Source organism: Pygocentrus nattereri, chromosome 4 (genome assembly GCF_015220715.1).
Source record: "Pygocentrus nattereri isolate fPygNat1 chromosome 4, fPygNat1.pri, whole genome shotgun sequence".
Taxonomy (NCBI): domain Eukaryota; kingdom Metazoa; phylum Chordata; class Actinopteri; order Characiformes; family Serrasalmidae; genus Pygocentrus; species Pygocentrus nattereri.
In genome coordinates, this window is record NC_051214.1 from 29,287,915 (window position 1) to 29,309,885 (window position 21,971).

Here is a 21,971-nt window from a genome sequence, read left to right on the forward strand (position 1 = left end):
TTGGAACACTTGAATGCAATGATTTGGATGGGTGAGTGAAGACTTTTGGCAATATAGTGTATATTTGTTTACCTACTAATTATACTGCAAGTTGATCACCTGTGATCTTAAGACATTGAAGAGCAAAGAAGCCTGGAAATTGGAAAAAGTCTTGGAAATTGCATGCTTAACATTTATACCAGCCAGTTGTTTCTCATATTTTGGCCATAAACTTTCTTTCTGTGTCCTGATTAATGAGATTTTACACTGACTCTAAAAGAGAGTTACAGTCAACCAGCATATAAAACCTTGGTTGCGCAGCTCTAAGAACGAATGACTCCTCTGTGGTTTTGAACATGTCCTTACAAGAAAGGAAACCAAAAACCACAGTTTCCTGCAGTGGCTGGATTCAATTTGCACTTTACTTGGTATTTTGATGCCATTAAAAGCCATGTGACTAGCAGTAAGCAAATAATGTTACTGAAGAGGAATACATTACATGGTCAAAGTCAGTGGTCACTTATGGTACTCATTCAGCCTGAGTGGTTTGATAACAATACAAATGCTAAATACTTACAGGCAACTTTTGGCTATCTGGCTAACTATTTAGCTAGCATTAGCACCTAGCTCTTAATCCTGGTTAGCATCACCCTCACAGGGTCATGAGGGCACAGCAGTGATCATAGCTGGTTGAGGGATGTGGTGGTCTTCATGACTGTCTCATAGGATGGTGGGGGCTCCATGTCCCATGGCGGGGGGGTACCGGGCAGGCTGTGGAGACTGGTGTGTGTCGTGTCTGAGCGCTGGACTGAACGCTGCTCTTCAGCTGAAGCCCTGCGGATTCTGTCTAGCCTCCTGCAGAAAAAAAAGGTTTACAGAAGATGCTCAGTCTGTTTGGTGTCCATGGAACAACTCTTACACCTAAAACATATAGCAGTACTGTCACAAGTTTTATTTTTCATAACAGTGTAGAATTTTCTCGGAATGCTTTTTAAATACAGTACTGAGCAAAAACTAGAAAGCAGAGAACACCATTCATTTATTTGACGTCCAGGGATATTTTTCCACACCTCCAAAGTTCAGTACACAGAGGTTGGTTGCACTTTCTGTTTCTCACAATAAAGTAATCCCGAACACACTTAGTGATGTTGAGGTCTGGACTCTGGGGTGGTCAGGCTACTGTTCTCACAACACTGCTTGATTTACCAACTTTCATCTTTCTCTCAATTTCCTTTTCTCAGAAAAGATGTAGTCACACAATCTGAGTGAAAGTATGAACAGCAACTGATGGACTACAGTCTGTAATTGTAGAAATACAAAATGTACTTACAGGGTAAGTGGAGGTGATAAAATGGACAAAGAGTGTAGGTGCAAGAAGGTGTACTTAATAAAGTGGCCATTTGGTGTGTATTGCCATATTACAAACAAATATTGCATCTATTTCCAAAGCGAAGTGGACGATGGTCCAGCTGTACATCTGCTGAGCCAGACAGCACTACTGTTTTAAACACTCTGACAGACTGAATAGGGGAATCACACTCCTCAGCCTCGCTGGCAAGGTCTATGCAGGGGTACTGGAGAAGAGAGTCCGGCTTATAGTCGAACCTCGGATCCAGGAGCAACAGTGCGGGTTCCGCCCTGGTCGTGGAACACTGGACCAACTCTTCACCCTCTCCAGGATTCTGGAGGGTTCATGGGAGTTTGCCCAACCAGTCCACATGTGCTTTGTGGATCTGGAGAAGGCATTCGACTGTGTTCCCCGGGGTATTCTGTGGGAGGTGCTTCGGGAGTACGGGGTACATGGCTCTTTGCTACGAGCCATTCAGGCCCTGTACAAACAAAGCTGGAGTTTGGTTCACATAGCCGGCAGTAAGTCAGACTCGTTCCCAGTGAGAGTTGGACTCCGTCAGGGCTGCCCTTTGTCACCGATTCTATTCATAATTTTTATGGATAGAATTTCTAGGCGCAGTCAGGGGATGGAGGGTGTCCGGTTTGGTAACCTCAGGGTCACATCGCTGCTGTTTGCAGATGATGTGGTCCTATTGGGGACATCAGGCCGCGAACTTCAGCTTTCGCTGGATCGGTTTGCAGCCGAGTGTGAAGCGGCTGGGATGAGAATCAGTACCTCTAAATCCGATACCATGGTTCTCAGGCTGTGGAGAGCCCTCTCTGGGTCAGGGATAGGCTCTTGCCTCAAGTGGAGGAGTTCAAGTATCTCGGGGTCTTGTTCACGAGTGATGGTACAAGGGAGCGGGAGATTGACAGGCGGATTGGTGATGGGTCAGCAGTGATGCGGGCTCTTTACCGGTCTGTTGTGGTAAAGAAAGAGCTGAGCCACAAGGCAAGGCTCTCGATTTACCGGTCGATCTACGTTCCCACCCTCACCTATGGTCATGAGCTTTGGGTAATGACCGAAAGAATAATATCGCGAATACAAGCGGCCGAAATGAGTTTCCTCCAGGGTGTCTGGACTCTCCCTTAGAGATAGGGTGAGAAGTTCAGTCATCCGGGAGGGACTCGGAGTAGAGCCGCTGCTTCTTCACGTCGAGAGGAGCCAGCTGAGGTGGTTCGGGCATCTGGTTAGGATGCCTCCTGGACGCCTCCCTCGGGAGGTGTCACAGGCGAGTCCACCTGGGAGGAGACCCCGGGGAAGACCCAGGACACGCTGGCGCGACTATATCGCCCAGCTGGCCTGGGAGCGCCTCGGAATCCCCCTTGGAGAGCTGGTGGAAGTGGCTGGGGAAAGGGAGGTCTGGGCTTCATTGCTTAGGATGCTGCCCCCGCGACCCGAACCCCGGAGAAGCGGAAGATAATGGATGGATGGATGGACAGACTGAATAGTTAATATCATTAAGTGGAAAAACAAATATCTTTAAACATAATCAAGAAAAAACTGAAAATCTCAATGGTATAAGAGATAAAATCATGAGAAAATGAGGAAGTCTGTCCTCACAGGTATACCCAGCAGTGAAGAATCTGGGTGTACTGTTCAACTCTGAAATTTTAAAGCACACACTGGTTACTCAAGCAGCCTTTTTTCACCTGATACTGCTGGTGGTAGACTATATATTAGCCTGCACGATGCTGAGAAATGGACACACTTTTGTTTTTTCATGACTTTACCATAACTCATTGTTTACTGGTTTGCGAGAAAAGGTGATTGTTAAGTTACAGCTCATCCAGAAGTACTTACAGTAGCATGCAAGAGAGAACATATCACACCAATTGTGATTCCATTACACTGGCTTCCAGTCTCTTTTAGGACAGGTTTTAAAGTATTGCTACTGACACCACCATACAAAACGGACTGCCTGTCCCTGTATGTTCCAAATCATTTTTAAGGTCAAATAATGCAGGCCTGGTTAAAGTACCAAAAGTAAACAAGAAAAGAAGTGGTGAAGCAGCCTTTTGGAACAATTTACCAAAAGAGATTAGACACCATCACTACACAATTTCAAAAATCATCTGAAAACATTTTTACCAACTTTGTTTTTCATGATTCCTTTTTGTTTTACTTTCTTTCAGTCATATGATTACTGCATTCATTTTTTACTTTTTTCATGTATTATGATCGTTATACAAAGTTTTTATATTGTTTTTTGTTTAATTGCTCTTTTGTATTGTTTTTAACTAATTTCTATTTGTATTTTGGCATTTATGTTAATGTGATATTTAAATGTATGTTATCTGTTTTGTCTTCTAACCCTCTGTGAAGCGCTTGTGCATTGATCTATGAAAGGTGCTATACAAATATAGCTTAATATCATTTTTTTTTTTTTACGGTTACTTTTCAATTCAGTAAGAGCAAGAACCTACAGCGTGCCACTCATCAATGCTCACATTCTGACCACAGGAACACTGTCTTTGGCTGGAGGAACGTTGTTTTCAAGTTTGAGGCTTGTATGTATGAATGTACCTGAAAACCTTTGTATCAATTAGAGAAAGTTATCACAATTTAAATCCAAGTCACAATATTGGTCAGAAAAATCCCAAATAGATGTTTTCTCCAGCTCTAGTAGAAGATGACTGATAAATTACGCAACAACAGATGGGCTACAGTCAGTAACATTAAACCTACAAAGTGCATCTATATAGTAAGTGTAATGGCCAACGAGTATGAATATTTCTTGTGGTGTTTTGGTTATTGTGTACAGCCCATCTATCTTTATAGAGATCTCTGCCTGAATCATATTTCACATACTTTGTTATGCTTTAGCAGAAGATGAAAACACACATTACACCTACATACATTTTTCTGCATTGTCCTCTCTGGCCTTCCTCTTTAGAAAGACGACTCAAGTGGACACAGAGCAGGTTGTGCTCACTGCTCTGTCAGAGTTGGAATGCATGCAGAAAGACCTTTCACTCATAGATCCTAGTACATTAGGGTAGCTTTGAGTTTATACAGCCAGCTGGAGTGTTTACTGCTCTCATACAAACAGCCTTAATTCCAGACAGAGACAGGGATGGGGGAGGGGGTGAAGAGACCCCCTAGCACTCTTTAAATGATGGCAGCATTTTACAAGCCACACAAAATCTCTGTCTCATTTGGATATGTACATGTGGCTGACTCTGGTTTCTGTTAGCGTTTGTTCTCTTAATCATGCCTTCAGTACTAGCTAGCACAACTCTGGTGACAAATCCTGCTTTCTGCCATGACTCCCCGTCTTGTGTCTTCTCCAGCCCGGCTCTCAGACACAACCCTATCATTGTCTCTTGAGTAGGGTCCAGTATGAGGCCGCTTTGATGACATACCAGCAGCTCAAAAGCATCTGATTGGCGACTGGCCCTCTTTTTCTCTCCCTCAGCCATGGAACGAATCAAGAGAGATGGAGCCATTAACTATTCTCAGGGCTTGTGAAGAACAGTTTGTTTTAAAATCCCCCTATTTTCACAAATGAGTTTTGTATTATTCTACTAAAAAAAATTGGTAGTAAACTGAAACTAGAAAGGCCTACTGATCTCACCACATTACTAAAGGGAAACTAACATCATGCCAAATTTTCAAACAACAACAGAACAGTGCAACAGTAAATCTACAGTACTACCAATTCCAGTTCCACTTATCTTTCCTCATGTCCTACAGTAAGTAAGCAATGCTTACTATAGTCATGCCCAACTCATTGCAGTTAAAAGCAAGTATGGCAAAAATCACCTCCACTGTTTTAACTTTGGCCAGTAAACATTCTAATGAATATTACCCTTATGCTCAACTCCAACACCAAGCCTTCACAAATCTGTATAAAGAAGTGCTGAGGGTCTCTCAGAGTTCACTTCCCCTCGAGCTTTGTGCTAAACTGAGCTTAAACTGGACCGAAGAACAGAGCTACACGCAGGCCAAGGCTGGGGTGCAGACCCATCATGTCTGTCATCAACGTGTCTTGGGGGAACGCCGCAGTTTCGTCTCTCTTTGTTTTCCCTGTGACCTACTTCTACACTGTAATCAGAGCATTTATGACTATTTTTCTTAGCCTTTTTAACTGAGAGGTCAGTGACTAAACACAAATGCTATGAAACAAACTTCCAAGCGGAAAATCTGATAGCCCAAATCTGGCACAAGAAACTATTATGCAATTATCTCGTGGCAACCTCTAGGGATAGGACTGTTTCCAGTTTTAGTGGCATTCTGCAGTGCAGTTGTATTCAGAGGGACTGGCACCATTGGCCTAACTGCATATTTTGTCGACTCTTACAGTGAAAAGAAGTAAACACAACCTCTGAAGCTAACCATTTTAAAAAGGAATATCACCTTTCTGCAAATGTTAACGCACATTACTTTATATTTGATTAACTTAAAAAATTGAAAAAATAAAAAGTTATTGTTGCATGTGCCAAATGTTTGGATACCCTTCTAGTGGTAAAGTCTCAGAACTTGGTAGGCCTTAATTAACTTGTTAGGACTCGTTAAGCAGGTCAAGAAATTAGGAATTGTCAAATGAAGAGAATTATAAATTCTCTGACTCTTCAAACTTTGTGCCAACCCTCGTCAACCATGGGCTCCTCTAAGCAGCTGGTAGTTTTAGTGCTGTTTATATTATGGCCCATATTTTTTATACACAAACACACAAACACACACACACACACACACACACACACACACACACAAAATCAATCTACCCCGTAAAAATCATTAATTAAGGAAACTAAGCTGCAAAAACATCCCATTTTGAATTGATCGTGTCTGTGATATCACGAAAATCAGTGTATTATATCTGCGTATTTAGTCTACAGTAGTTCAACCCCCCATAAGCCAGTTTGTTACAATTATTACATGTTACATATTATTACATTGCAATTATTTGACATGATTGAAAATAGAACCTCCAAATATTTTCAGAATATGTCCCCAATGGCATGCAAATACCAAAAAACATGACCATCATGATATTTTAATGTCATCCTAATATGGTCAAATTTCCCAACCCTACTTTCCAACGAGCCTCTTACCTCTGCAGAGCGATGGCCTGCTCGTAGGTGTAACGGGTGCCGGTGCGCGGGTGGAGCAGGAAGTGACCTGGGATGGTCATGTGACTGCTGGACTTCATCACTTGGCAGAAGGAGTAGATGAGGATGCAGAAGCCCAGGCCACCCAGGAGCATTCCAATGATGCCTGTGTATATTGTAGAGAACATGACGAGGATGACCCCGGCCGCCACCAGCAGCACCCCCACGCTCACTAGCCCTCTGTGGGGCTGCGACATCCTGCCTCCCTCCGCTGAGCCATCACACGGAGCCTCACCGCCCGCCACTCTGCCAACACCAGAGCGCACGTGTATTTGTCTCTGTGTTCGGGGTGAGGGAGGGGAGATTGGCTCTGACAGTACAAGGGGGTTGTGTTGCACAGAGCACAGCACAAAAGCCAGGCCAGCCTGGTGTCAGCTCATGTCCCCAGAGATCACAGTGAAAGACTGCAGAACAACCTGCACAGAGGGCAGAGGAAATAAACACGCCCACCAAGAAAATAGCAGTTAGATCAACAATGTAAGCTCAACAACAGTTTTTCATGTAGTGACGTGGAATCAACACGGAGTATAAGCTGTCATATTTCACTTCCAGCCGTTTTTAGTACACGGGTATGAAAAGAAACTTTAATAGCGCTCTGGGAGTTCTTGGAATAATCTTATTTTAAATTAGGACAATCACTATCAGGGATGACACGGTATCAGCTTAAATATTGTCCGATACTGATGTAGATGCAGTATTTCTTCATAAAAAACTATTAAGTATTAAAATGAACACTATTAAGTATTAAAATGAATTTTAAATTGAAGAACATCACTTAATATGAGCATCTAAAAGCAGGCACACCTGTAGTAACTATTCCAACACTACTACCCCACAGAATGATGTACAGCTAACAACATCACATCACACAATGTGGTATTTCAGACTAGACTTGTTACAGGATTTGATTAGATTTGTTCTTTTCTTTCTCTAAGTGGGTTTACTGTAATATCATACTGCATTACTGTAGCGTATTGTACGTTTTATAGATTACTGTAACACACTACTACAGGAACACTGTAGAGATTAAAATATCCCTGATAGCAAGAGGATAGTAGACCACTGTTGGCCCACTGATAGGAAAGCTGACAGTTCAGTGGCATTTTGCTCAGTGTTTTCCGGGCCGTCCACCAGTGGTTAAGCAGTGTAATAGAAAAATCCCACTTATCATCACTCATTTTCCACTCATTGTCATTGTCATGTACTTATTTCTTCCTTCCTTAATGTTAATCTAGCACAGACAGCTACATCATTTTATATTGGGCCTAATATAATTAGAGGCTAAAATTAAAGGCTATGTGTATTTAAATCCTGCACAGGGAGATTAAAAAGTAGTTAGAGCTTGTACACAGGACAATAATCTAGGTGGTCTGAGAATGGAGTGGCAAACAGCCAGGAGACCTACATATGCTTGATATCTGGGATATTATCTCTCTCTCTCTCTCTCTCTCTCTCTCTCTCTCTCTCTCTCTAGCTATATATCCCATATATGTATCAAATATCCCACATATAAATGTCTATATGTATAAATATGCTGACAAAAACTCTTGTTAAAGCAAAAGCACTCGCCACTTGTTGATATAGCCACGCTAACACTGTAAAAGAAAAAGAAAGATGGGCTGAATATCTTAATAATTTCTCTCGGAACACATGATATAAAGCGCGCAACCACAGCAGCCATAGACCACAGAACAGAGTACATTTAACCTCCAACATGACAAACACGAGGCAGTTCTCCTCAGCAGTGATTCCCAGGCTACTCACAGCCTACCTACCTTAGTCCCGCTGGAGAGCTACATCTGTTCCCGCGACTACAAAAAAGCCAAATTTGTGGGCCAGATTATGAATGTTGGCGGTGCTCGACAATAAAAAAGCTTTTATGGACTCCGTTCACAGAAGGGAAAGAGTGATAAACCGAGCTGAGGTGCAGTCCGGGTCTCCGAGCCCTGTGCTCATTTCCTGTGGGCTAAAATCGCCCTGCATCCAGCGGAAAAGCCCCCAAAACGGGAAAATCACGGTCGTTTCGTCCAAGACCAGGATTCCTGTTTTTGAAGACGCCTCGTTGTTCAAGCTTGAAGCTACGATCTGGTTTCGAATCTGCAGGACCCGCCTTCCGGGCTGGCGTTCACAGCCATCCCTTCCCATTTACGTCCCACCACCACAACGTTGTTGACTGTCCGGGCTCGGGAAAAGCACATGGAGAGGAGTCTTACGACTACAGGGAGAACATGGCAGAGTTAGTTGACCAAAACGCCTCTTCCCTGAGAATCTCTCTCCTACAGCGTGTCTGCTGGACATGCCTACCTGTTTGGTGGACGGTAGCTGTTTCTCGGAGCCACAGGAGGGAGATATTTCACGCGAATTTCCCTGTCAGTCAGACAACTTAAGCCAAAAAGTACCCCCAGTGAGAGGAGAGACGAGCGATCGACATTCCTATTGGAGAACCTTCGCTTTAATTGCCTGGTTCTCAGCCCTGCTTGATGAATGAATCCTTGCCTGAAGACCTTTTATTCAGTTCGAGTTCCATACGGCTGCCACGTCTATCTGAAAACGACTAAAATGTCTGTCTGCATTTTACACGTTTTCAGTTTTTGACATAATTTGAGAATGCCTGTTGCCCTTTACATTGTGTGTGAATTTCATCATGAATGGACCAAAAGAAACCGCCTAAAATTACTTGGAAAGACGCCTGGTTCCATTGACTTACATTAAGAGTGAAGTATGTTTTTTCCTTCTCCAGTAAAATTAGCATTTTGGAGATACGAGGTTTTGTTCTGACAACAGCGACTTGTAAGTTTCTCTACAGTTAACCGTTTTACATCAAACCGCTCTCGATGACTGTTTACATTTCAGCCACTGAATTGTGCAGAAATTTTGAAAAATGGGTGGAATTCCCCTGAAGCATGAAGTCAAGCACGAGGACAGAATTTCATTCAGCGCGTGTTTTTTTTCGCTGAATCTTGTTCTACTGTGAAAATGTAAGACACAAAACAGAGTCAACACATCCATTTTACAAAATGTATTTATGTAGCGGACCCCATCCCGGTCCGGAGGGCCCCTCAGATAGTCCACATTTGACCTTCACCCCTATTTGTTGTGAGTTGGGTTGAAGCAAAATGGGACTGTGGACCGTCTGGGGGGCCCTGAGAACCAGGTTGGGAAACACTGTGCTAATGTCTGCTATGCTCTCTCTATGGCAGTCCAGAGAGGCCATAAGGTAGTTATAATTTTCTGGATTGTTATTTTGAGAGAACGAGTTAATGATCTTGTTACCTCAAGATAACAAATTTGTTATCATGAAATAAACAAGTTACTCATCTTGTTATCTTGAGATAACAAAAGTTGTTATCTTAAGATAATGAGTTAATTATCTTGTGATCTCAAGATAAGTTTTCTATCTTGAAATAAGTTATTCATCTTGTTATTTCAAGATAAAACTGCTGTCTTAAAATAAGGTTACTTATCTTACAATACTGAAAATTATAGTAACATCCTCTCTGGACTTCCGTACATCTCACCATGTCTAATAGTTGCGTTTCTAGATGTGTTTAATGGCTGAGATGGTGAACCTGCTCTGGTGGGAAGTCGCCCTAAATGACCCTCCAACACATGTAGTATAAAACCCACATGTCAAAAAAAATGTTGAGTTCTTGACTTACATAAACAGCTGGAACTACTGTGTTACAAGTAGACAATACACAGAAGATGCTCGGCTGGGACCACTTATCAATTTGTCAATAATTTGATAACATCGATGATATTGATAATCTAACAATATCATATCAACAATACTGTCCGACTATAAGCAGCCAGGGGCCAGGGGTAAAGGGGTGAATGAAGGGGTGTCCAATGTTCCACAAAGGGTCAGTTTGGCTACGGGTTTTCATTCCAAAAAAAAAAAAACAGGACAGCACACCTGATCAGTCGTTTAATGAGTAGAGTCAGGTGGCCTGCTTGCCTAGAATGAAAACCTGCAGCCACACCAGCACCTTTCACACCACACACCCCTGTTATTATGCATCAATGCTTTAATGGGAACCGATTATCATAATAATATAACAAAACTAGAACAACACGCCTTTTTAACCCCAACTCAAGTAAAAACTCACAGATCTCTTAATTTTAATATTTCTTTTTACCCTGACTCAAGTAAATATACAAAGAACTTCACTATTACTATATTAACCATGGGTATTTCTACTCTCAGTTAGGTGTAGTGCACTTCATTTCTCAGTGATCAAATCAAGATTAACTATTCAATTACATATGACATCTGTCAGTATGTCTTTTTTATATTTACATGAAACCACTATAAAATGCAGTAGCTAATGGACTGACAAAAACCTTGCACACTACATCTAGTAGCAGCAAAAGCTATTCTTTTCAATACAGTTTAAAAAAAATCTGTTACTGATAATCAAATGGCAGTAAAAGTAAATATATCGCTGCTGTTGGAACAAAATGTTTTCAAATTATGTCAAAAACTGCAAAATACAAGGTTTTGTCCCGACAACAGCGATATTTTAAAAAAGGTTGCTACCTGAAAGGCTGCTGGATGGAGTTTTAACTCCTTTCAGGGTCTCCCATGGCAGAAAGGTCTTAGCAGAAGTGTGGGAGTAAACCTACCACCAACGCTCACTGACCACTTTATCAAGCCATTTAGGGGGGTTGGATCCCATCCCAGAGGTCACTGGGTGGAAAGCAGGATGTAATAAACCAGATGTCCAGATGTTGATTTTTTGGGGAACCATGGACACTAATCATCTTGCTGTTGAATTCTATATGAATCATTATAAACCAAAACAAAAGAATACAATGCATCCTCCTGGGCCCTAAAGTATCAACATAAATTTTTCCAAAACAACGATGATAGCCAGATGACATGCTCCTCTGGCCATGCATTCTAGTGTGTAGCCATATCTCTCTTCATATCACTGCTGTTGGAAGAAAACCTCATTTTCATCTTTTTCAGTTTTTGACATAATTTGAAAAGCCCTGTTACCCAATACATTCTGTGTACATTTCATTAAAAATAAAGTAGGTTTTTCCTGTTTTCTGTAAAGTTACCATTTTGGAGATACAAAGTTTTCTTCCGACAACAGCAATATGCTACTTCCTATAATGCAACATGGAAAAACAGCTTATAGCGGTTGGTGATTATAGAGCAAAGAAAAGGAAGCAGGTCATTGCATTGATCTGATTGGCTCAGCTCCTGATGTTGGTAGAATCTAGTCAAGCCTTTACCCTGTAGTACTGTGACATACTCAATCAGGAGTATCCAATCTTATCCTCAAAGGGCTGGTGTGGCTGCAGGTTTTCATTGCAGCAAAGCAGAGCTCACGTGATGAGCTGTTTAAAGACTAAGACTGACTGATCAAACGAGTGAAATCAGGTGTGTTCTTCTTGTTTGTAATGAAAACTTGTACCCTCACCAGCACTTTGTGGATAAGATTGGACACCAGTGTACTAGATAGTATACCAAACACTGACACTAAGAGTAGCATGCATTGTATAGTATCTACTGGTGCAGTATACAGTGTACAGTACACACTGTGCTATTTGAACACAGCCATGGAGAGGGGTCCAGTGGCTACTTTTCAGGAACAAATATGTAGGAAGTAAAGGCTTCATAACAGCAAAAAGCCACATCGTCACCGCTGTCAATGTATGAACTGTGGTGTTTTTGTTGTCGTAATAAAAGCTTTTATATTTTTCGACTTCTTGTTCCTCCACTGAAAAATGATCATTTTCACTTGATTGGCTGCTTGACCCAAACATCATGAAGGGGTTGATAAAGGAAAACTCACTGCGTTTCAACATTTCTACGTGATTTATCTGTAAGGTTGATGATGGTAAAATGGTAGCAAATCTGAAAAAGTACTTTGCTATTTTTGCTATTTTTCCTTCCTGCTTATACCACTTGGTCATGAATGGATTCAAAAAATCAGAACCTTATCTCAAAGCTCTATTGTCACAATGGCAGGTGACCTATTCATAACTGTTTTGTGTTAGAACTTTGTGATGTAGCTTTTAATGAACGGGTGCCGGTCCCAGTCCTGGGGAAACACACTGTGCACATTGTTGTGCCTTTCCTCATCAAGCTCATCATCTAATGAACAAGCTCCTGATGTGCTAGGTGAGATGTGTGAGACACCAGAAAACAACAATGTTCAAAGCATGTGATCCTCAGGACTGAGATTGGGAATCCTCTGTTTTAGTCATTTAAAGCCCGATTTAAAGTATTGCTAGAACAGCACATTTCATGTCCAACCACTCTGAATGACTTTGTTTACATCTTAACTATTGGCCTCGGCAGAAATGTGAAAAATCTGTGGATTTTTTCTGTAAGTGGTTGCTGTGGCATTCCTTTTTATTATGTTAATTGCATGTGTAGTATAAAAAATTATATAGTTGATGAACAGCAAGTCACAGAAAAAAAAAACAGGGGATGGGGGCGGGGGGTACACCTCCCTCAGAAGCTCACCCTGTTTGGTCTATAAGCTGCTTATGGTGAGTAATTATTATCTTAACCTGCTGCACAGTAGGCCATGGTGATGTATCCATTAAAAAGTAAAGGAAATCCAGGGTTACATTAAAGTTAAGTGACTAAGCAGGAAATCCTGTATAATGAGCCAGGACCATAGTTTTTCCAATTTTTTTTCTCAAGCATGTGGTGCTCTTATGTTTATAACATTAGTTCAACAACAGTAGGTGGAAGCATGTCAGTATCAAAATGAAAATGAAAATGTAATCTGTACAATGGCAATGCATTTTGTTTGTATTTCCATTTCCCACGCATATATGCAACATTGACCGTACAATGAAAATTTGAATTCAGTGCACTATTACTGACATTTTATTTACACAGAGATTTAGGTGCTTTGCAATTCTAATCAAAGTGCATTTCTGGTATATATGGACAAGTGTAAATCACACAACCACCTTGTGGTAGTTGGCAACAGCTGCTTTACTGTGTCACCTCGGAACTGAAATCAGCCAGCATATCTCTAATGTTCTGCTTGATTTAAAAAATGCATATTACAAAAACTGTTGATATACGTGTGATACAGTGAGCTGGTACATGTTAGTAAAATCAGCAGATGGGGGCTTTGTTTAGGAATGTAGCGTTAGCTGGTGTTAACAATGGGTTTTAGCTAGCTTAACTCTGCAGACCTTCACAAAGCATGTAACATATTAGCAGATGAGCTGATGGCAGAGTAATATATCCATCTCTGCTGCTCATTTTGTAGAAGATATGTCTACATGACATCAACTGGAATCTCTATATCCAGCCTCACTTTCAGCCACTGTTCTCAGTTTATGAAGCAAAACTGAAGTTAGCTTCTTTTTTTTTTAGTTTTCCATTCCATCTTTAATGGTGCTGTGACATTTAGGTGCATTGAGGTACCAGAATGTAACTGCTGCACTGTTTAAGGTGGACTGGAAAGTTTAAGAAATAGAAGCTGGTGAGAAGGAAGCCTTGCTTTTATCAACCAGATTGACAAAGCAGAAAACTTTGCCAGACGTTCGATGAAACACTTTCTTGTGGGGTTTTTATAAAGACATTAAGCACCACAAGTGGCTACATTTCTCTTCTTCACCTCATCTGCTAATGTATAAGTAACTATGAACTCTTTGGCTGCCATATTTTCCAATAAAACCATTTCCGCTGAGGGTGCTGTTCACCCCACCCATGGGATGATTGTTAGAGCATAAAAATGAAAATGCAATCTGGTTGAATGCATTTTCAAAGGTATTTTGACACAGAATAAGTGTAGCTGGCCTTATTTCCCATTTACATCTCAATTTTGGCATATTTCTAGCTTGGTGTTCTCTTTGATAAAGCAATTGAAATGCATTTGAAAGTGAAAATGAATAAGGAAAATGACATTTTGACACAATTATTGCATAATCACATTAAGCATAAATATGCAATTCTAGAAATACATTTTACTTTAAAAAGCTACTCATAAAGCATGTAAATCTCTATGTAAATTAAATGTCAATAGCAGTATACCAAATGGCAAATTAAAATTGCAGTATTAAATTTGAATTTTCATTTTGAGCGCAGTGCTGCACATTATGAGTGGGAAAGTTAAATGCAACCATACAAATGAATTGCCATTTTACATATTACATTTTTATACTGATATACTTCCATAAGCATTAAGTGTTCTGTAAGGATATGTGAATAGCAACGTTACCTAATCTAGCTAATTTAAATCTGACCCTCTCTGGCCTTGTTACTGTCAAGAGCTCAGAGGCTCAAATGTAGCTCAAAGGATCCTTTCTTCTCTCTCATTTTATTTGTTGGCCTAGATATTTAAGAACCAAGTGGTTTTCTTGAGGACATAGTTTAGTGTAATGTAGAACTAAGTTACATCCTGTAGAATATCTGTTTCAGGCCAATATTTATTTGCTTTTGGCAAATGCACTACAAAAGTATGTGGACATCCAAACATCCAAAACCATGGGCATTAATATGGAGTTGGCCCCCCTTTGGCTGCTACCACATCCACTCTTCTGGGAGGACTTTCTTCTAGACTTTGAAATATGGCTGCAGAGATTTGCTTCTAGTGGTTATTAGTGATGTTGTTGAGGGTCAGAGCTCTGTGCAGACTAGTCAAGTTCTTCCACACAAACAAATGGACCACAGGAGGCCCCGTCATGAAACAGGAAAAGGTCTTGGAAGCCCACAATTCTCTAGAATGTTACTGTATGGTATAGCATTAAGATTTCACTAGAACAAAGAGGTCTAAACCATGAAAAATAGCTTCAGACCTTTAACCCTCCTCCCAAACTCTAATGTTCTCCTGGTATCCTCCACACCCAGATCTGGTGATTCGTCACTCTAGAGAATGCATTTCAACTGATCTGGAGCCCAACGTCAGTGTGGTTTACAGCACTCTGGCTGATATTTGGCATTGCGCATGGTAATCTTGCGCTTTTGTGCGCTTTTGTGCAGCTCTTGACAAACAGTTCTTGGACACATGTTCTGCGAGCTTGTGTGGCCTACCGCTTCTCAGCTGAGCTGTTCTCAGTTAACCAGTTGGTTCTGTTCTACATTACCGAGGAGGAGAAACCTTCCTAACTTAACCTAACTGGTCTGAGGTTGGGAACAACCTGACCCTGTCGTGTACATGTTTTTGTAACATTACTGTTTTTCCTACAGATGTTAATGATCTTTGACCTTCGCTCACATCAAATATGCTCAGCTTGATCTTAAATTGTGGGTTTTTTGTGTGTCATAAGATAATAAAACACTGTTTCTGTAATATGATTTCATACTTGCTGTTTCCCCTTTAATTGTTCAAAAAAAAAAACAACCAAAAAAAACTTAGTGACTAAGCAGACTCTGAGTACATGCACAACATATATCCTGTATATTCTTTGCAAAAGAAGTGCATAGTGTATGTGCAAAGCACCTATAGTGTATTTAATAACGGAGGCACATATTTTTATGTAACTTTAGTGGTCAGAGGAAGCAGTCACTGAAAATGTCTCGTTTGACAGTATTAAAAAAAAAACCCTAACAGGCCCTTGGAGTAATAGAAAACCTGGTAATGCACTGCGGTCATTTTAGATCAGATCAGCGATGCTTTCCATTACCACACACTGGTCTACATTTACGGTACATCGCAAATCAAAGTTTCTCCCATTGTCCATTTCCTCCGTGGGAAAAAAAGCCCATTTATGACAAACCTAATTGTACACTGGATTGCATTTGCCCTAATGTGTTCCATGTAGGGGCTGTCAGTTCTCAGCGAAAGTCTGAACAAGGAGACATGATCCATTGGGAGGGGCTTTGCCACTATGTCAGCAGTCAATTCAATTTTACTAACCGCAGCAATGCACAAGGAATAGCAATTGGTATATTTCCAAAAATGTCCATCTTATATGCTTGTTTATGGCCTGGTGGAACATGTGCTTCTGATTCAGCAGGACTGTTTTTTTTTATTTGGTTTATTAAACACAGGGGGTCAGTTTCTATGGCAAGGATTACATCTGGTATAGGCTTCAATGCTAATGGTGAAAGACTAGTAGAAATCTTGGAAGTTTACTCTTAGGCTTAATCTGGGGCTGAGTAACTGGCCCTAAATCTTGTTTTGAGTTTGCATTGTGCAAGTGAATGTAAGTAAATTTTCACTGGTCCAGTAAAAACTTTCTGAATGTCCTGTAAGAACGACTTGTGCCACCAGCAAATCAGTGTGCTCTTAACCAGCGAATTCAAGCAGCGATTGTGATTCATGCATGTTACTTGGGGTGGAATCTGAGAATGACTTACTGTGGGTGGAGCGTATTTTTTTTCTAGAACATTCTGGGTAATTTGTTTAATCAGTATCTGCTGACACAGCTGCATGTGGAGAGAACCTCTTAGCTTTGAAAATTAGGCCATGATTTCTAATCATTAGCAATAGTGAAGATCATAATAATGCAGATCAGTATGGCAAACTGTTTTGACCATACTTGGAATGAAATGAGGTGGGTCAGAATAAGTAAGGATAAAAAATGTATTTGCAGTGCAAAGGGCTTAAGGTGACATCATTGAGATGTGTTCCTCAATGCTGGTTGTCTGTATAAGTAAGGGGCAGGGCCAGTGGGGATAATTGGCAGTCAGAGCCCTATTACACTTCGAAGCTGATCTCTCGGGAGCGGCTGAAGAGCGGTTCGGTGGGCAGTAGAGTGTCCGAGTAGCTGCGTCGTAGGTGCGTGGAGCTGCACGTGGTTTTGATGGCTACTTCGTAAGGAGGCGGTGGCTCCATCTCCCAGTGGGGAGGCTGTGCTCGACCAGACGGACTGAAGCAAGTGGACTCCATGGGAGGGTAGTCAAAATCTTCATTGTACATCCCTCGTCTGTGCCTCTCCAGAGTTCTTGGTAAAAACACATGCAAACACACAAGTATCTGCAGTCAGTTTTTTGAATACTAAAAACTAAAAATTGACCTTCTCACAGCTGATTGTCCAAGTTTTAATCTTTGCAAAAGAGGTTCTTAGCTACAGTGAGATATGCTACAAGTTGGGACAAAACTTAAAACTCCTTTTTGTCCTCTCAATTGAATGACTAATAACTTCTAGCTACCCTTTGTGAGACATTTTTCATAATGAAAGGTCCAAAATTATGTTGGAAAATTTTCCCCCCTGAATACTTACTATTGTAGAAGATTTTTTTATGTGCCAAATCTTTTTTGAAAAGCTATAATTCACTATTAACATGGTTTTGTGACTAGGAAATGTAATAGAAAACTATTTTTCACCTTTATATTGGGAACATTAATTGCCACCTCATATTTAGAATATGAGGCAGTTTCCTTGGCTCAAATAAAACTCCTAAGAAAAATGAGCTGAATGTGGAAACTGCATAGAAATACCCAGATTATTTGTACCACAAGAGGGCATCACTAAATTGAGGCAGCATTTAGAAGCTCACCTTAGAGTACATACGTTTAAATGATTCCCATAATCCTCTATAGATCTGTCAGCCATGCGTGTGTGTTTAGCCAGTGTACCTAGTGTGTGTGTGTGTGTGTGTGTGTGTGTGCATGTATGTAAACTGGTAAACTGACACCTCATCTATCCTACCAAGTGTATAGTAGATGCACTCAGCTGGCTGCTCAGAGCTGGATTATACATATTATTTTTCCATTCTTCATAAATACAGATTAATATGTAGAGTTGCTCAATAGTTTGGTGCAAAATCAAACTGACATAGATTACCCCTTACCCCAAATGAAGTCCACTAAGACATGTTTAGCTTGGTCTGACACTGCATTATTTGCCAATCTACTGTCAATGAGGAGGTGAACAAAACTGAGCACAGCAGTATTCTCACTGGTAAATTAACACCCAGTCTGGACACAAATGAAAACAGAGACTGAAGTGTTAATTCAACACAATCAAATTTTGCTATCTGCTTTCCTAAACACACCAATTATCGAATCCATTTTGTTGCTTTCACATTTTCGCATTACTGTGTCTACATCATGTCATACCATTAAAAACCCTGTCCAGATAGTTCAGACCAGTTCTTGAAATCAGTGTCCTTTGTACATCATGCTGTGTGTGTAATGAACCATACAGTATCACAGTTACAATGAGAATGACTCAACATAAAGAGAAATCGACATAGCGACACTTACACAAATCACAACAGGGGAAAAAAGAGCAGAATTAATTTCAAACTACAGATTTGTTTTCAAAGGGAACTTTTATAACTACATTTAAACTAATGCACAGGTGGCTAACTCCAATCCTGGTGGCTGGGGTCCAGAACAGTTTGGTGATTTTCCTACATTTTGACTGTTTCATCTCACCAGTTAACTCCAGGGTTTAGTTGACATGTTAAAAGCAGGGAAATCATCAAAATCAACATTGCTGGATCCTAGTCCTCCAGGACTGCAGTGTGCCACCACTGAACTAATGGTCCACTGAACAATCTAATTTATGCCTTTTCCTGCTCAGTCAATTGCAGTCAATCTGTACATATGAGGCAAATCCATATTCAAAGGTAATATATTTCATATACATTTTAAAATGTTTATCAACTCTGTAATATATTTTTCCAAATATGTTTGCCTTATATATTTTACAAAGTGACACTAATACATATTTTTCATTTGTATGTGCGTACATTTAAATATTCACAAATAGCACAGTTAAATATATTTAGCACATATTTTAAGCATCAAATATATTGCCTATATATTTTAATGAGTAAACATGTGTATGTGTTTTTCTTCCATATGGGAACTATGGAAGCCTATGCTGCCTAAAAGACTATTATATTCTATCATACTAGCCTATTACATTCTATTAGACTATTATATTCTATCATAATAACTATTACATTCTATTAGACTATTATATTCTACCATAATAACTATTACATTCTATTAGACTATTATATTCTATCATACTAGCCTATTACATTCTATTAAGACTATTATATTCTATCATACTAACTATTACATTCTATTAGACTATTATATTCTATCATACTAACCAATAACATTCTATTAGACTATTATATCTATCATACTAGCCTATTACATTCTATTAGACTATTATATTTTATCATACCAGCCTATTACATTCTATTAGACTATTATATTCTATCATAATAACTATTACATTCTATTAGACTATTATATTCTATCATACTAGCCTATTATATTCTATTAGACTATTATATTCTATCATAATAACTATTACATTCTATTAGACTATTACATTCTATCATACTAGCCTATTACATTCTATTAAACTATTATATTCTATCATACTAGCCTATTACATTCTATTAGACTATTATATTCTATCATAATAACTATTTCATTCCATTAGACTATTATATTCTATCATACTAACCTATTATATTCTATTAGACTATTATATTCTATCATATTAGCCTATTACATTCTATTAAACTATTATATTCTATCATAATAACTATTACATTCTATTAGACTATTATATTCTATCATAATAACTATTTCATTCCATTAGACTATTATATTCTATCATACTAACCTATTATATTCTATTAGACTATTATATTCTATCATACTAGCCTATTACATTCTATTAGACTATTATATTCTATCATACTAACCTATTACATTCTATTAGACTATTATATTCTATCATAATAATTATTACATTCCATTAGACTATTATATTCTATCATACTAACCTATTATATTCTATTAGACTATTATATTCTATCATACTAGCCTATTACATTCTATTAGACTATTATATTCTATCATACTAACCTATTACATTCTATTAGACTATTATATTCTATTATACAAACCTATTACGTTCTATTAGACTATTATATTCTATCATACTAGCCTATTATATTCTATCATACTATCCTATTACATTCCATTAGACTATTATATTCTATCATACTAGCCTATTATATTCTATTAGACTATTATATTCTATCATACTAACCTATTACATTCCATTAGACTATTATATTCTATCATACTAACCTATTACATTCTAATAGACTATTATATTCTATTATACAAACCTATTACGTTCTATTAGACTATTATATTCTATCATACTAGCCTATTATATTCTATCATACTATCCTATTACATTCCATTAGACTATTATATTCTATCATACTAACCTATTACATTCTAATAGACTATTATATTCTATTATACAAACCTATTACGTTCTATTAGACTATTATATTCTATCATACTAGCCTATTATATTCTATCATACTATCCTATTACATTCTAATAGACTATAATATTATATCATACTAGCCTATTACATTCTATTAGACTATTATATTCTATCATACTAACCTATTACATTCTATTAGACTATTATATTCTATCATACTAGCCTATTATATTCTATTAGACTATTATATTCTATCATACTAGCCTATTACATTCCATTAGACTATTATATTCTATCATAATAACTATTACATTCCATTAGACTATTATATTCTATTAGACTATTATATTCTATCATACTAGCCTATTACATTCTATTAGACTATTATATTCTATCATACTAGCCTATTACATTCTATTAGACTATTATATTCTATCATAATAACTATTACATTCCATTAGACTATTATATTCTATTAGACTATTATATTCTATCATACTAGCCTATTACATTCTATTAGACTATTATATTCTATCATACTAGCCTATTACATTCTATTAGACTATTATATTCTATGAGACTAAAGAAATAAATTTCCATTTTTGGGGAAACTGTACTTTTTGGTGAGCTAGTCCTTTAAGAATGAACTCTAAAACGGCATAAAGGCGAACTAAAGTCAGAATCAGAATGAACTGCCCACATGCTTCTGCTGAACATTTGCAGAGTCTCAACCATGAACTTTTTACCTGTTCAGAAAGACGGACTGGGACTCAGGGAAGCGGCTCCCCGGCGGCGGGGTGAAGAGGACATGGCTGTAGTCGTGTGTGTAGTCGGCAGTGTAGGTGACGGGGTTGCTTTTGCCGTTCATGGCCCAGAAGAGCCCCAGAATGAGCATGACGGCTCCCAGCACCACGCAGCAGAGGCTGAACGCCTGCAGTCTGCTCTGGCTGGACGTGAGGAAGGCAGTGGAGCCGCCGGTGACGATGAGAAAGACGCCGATGAAAACGGCCCCGTGGTGGAGGGAAGGCATGGCGAGGCTCCGCCGACACACACGCCGCTCAGCACCTCACTAGAGCCGCTGAGAGAGAGAGAGAGAGAGAGAGAGAGAGAGAGAGAGAGAGAGAGAGAGAGAGAGAGAGAGAGATGCCCTGGCAGCACAAGTTTCTCTAAAAGTCGCAAACTCCATTCACTGAAGGAGAAGCGTGGTTTGCAGGATACTTCAATCTACTGCACAACGCGTCTTGTACATCTTTAGACTCAAGAGTGTTCTTGCGGCATATTCGGTCAAATCCGTTAATACTCTTGAACTGGCGTGAGAAATCGCAGCGTCTGAACGG

General features: G+C 39.3%; 2 protein-coding genes across 2 annotated transcripts; both read right to left on the reverse strand.

The window, feature by feature from the left end:
- Nucleotides 1-383: 383 nt before the first annotated feature.
- si:dkeyp-51f12.3 (uncharacterized protein LOC107988041 homolog) lies at nucleotides 384-8,905 on the reverse strand. Its single transcript, XM_037537678.1, has 4 exons — nucleotides 8,788-8,905; nucleotides 8,259-8,698; nucleotides 6,427-6,899; nucleotides 384-834 (listed from the first exon to the last, which is right to left on the reverse strand). The coding sequence occupies exons 3-4, from the start codon at nucleotides 6,678-6,680 to the stop codon at nucleotides 660-662; spliced, it is 429 nt and encodes a 142-aa protein (XP_037393575.1). The 5' UTR covers nucleotides 6,681-6,899; nucleotides 8,259-8,698; nucleotides 8,788-8,905; the 3' UTR covers nucleotides 384-659.
- Nucleotides 8,906-15,758: 6,853 nt separating this feature from the next.
- si:dkeyp-51f12.2 (uncharacterized protein LOC100151460 homolog) lies at nucleotides 15,759-21,706 on the reverse strand. Its single transcript, XM_037538176.1, has 2 exons — nucleotides 21,381-21,706; nucleotides 15,759-17,355 (listed from the first exon to the last, which is right to left on the reverse strand). The coding sequence occupies exons 1-2, from the start codon at nucleotides 21,662-21,664 to the stop codon at nucleotides 17,109-17,111; spliced, it is 531 nt and encodes a 176-aa protein (XP_037394073.1). The 5' UTR covers nucleotides 21,665-21,706; the 3' UTR covers nucleotides 15,759-17,108.
- Nucleotides 21,707-21,971: the final 265 nt, after the last annotated feature.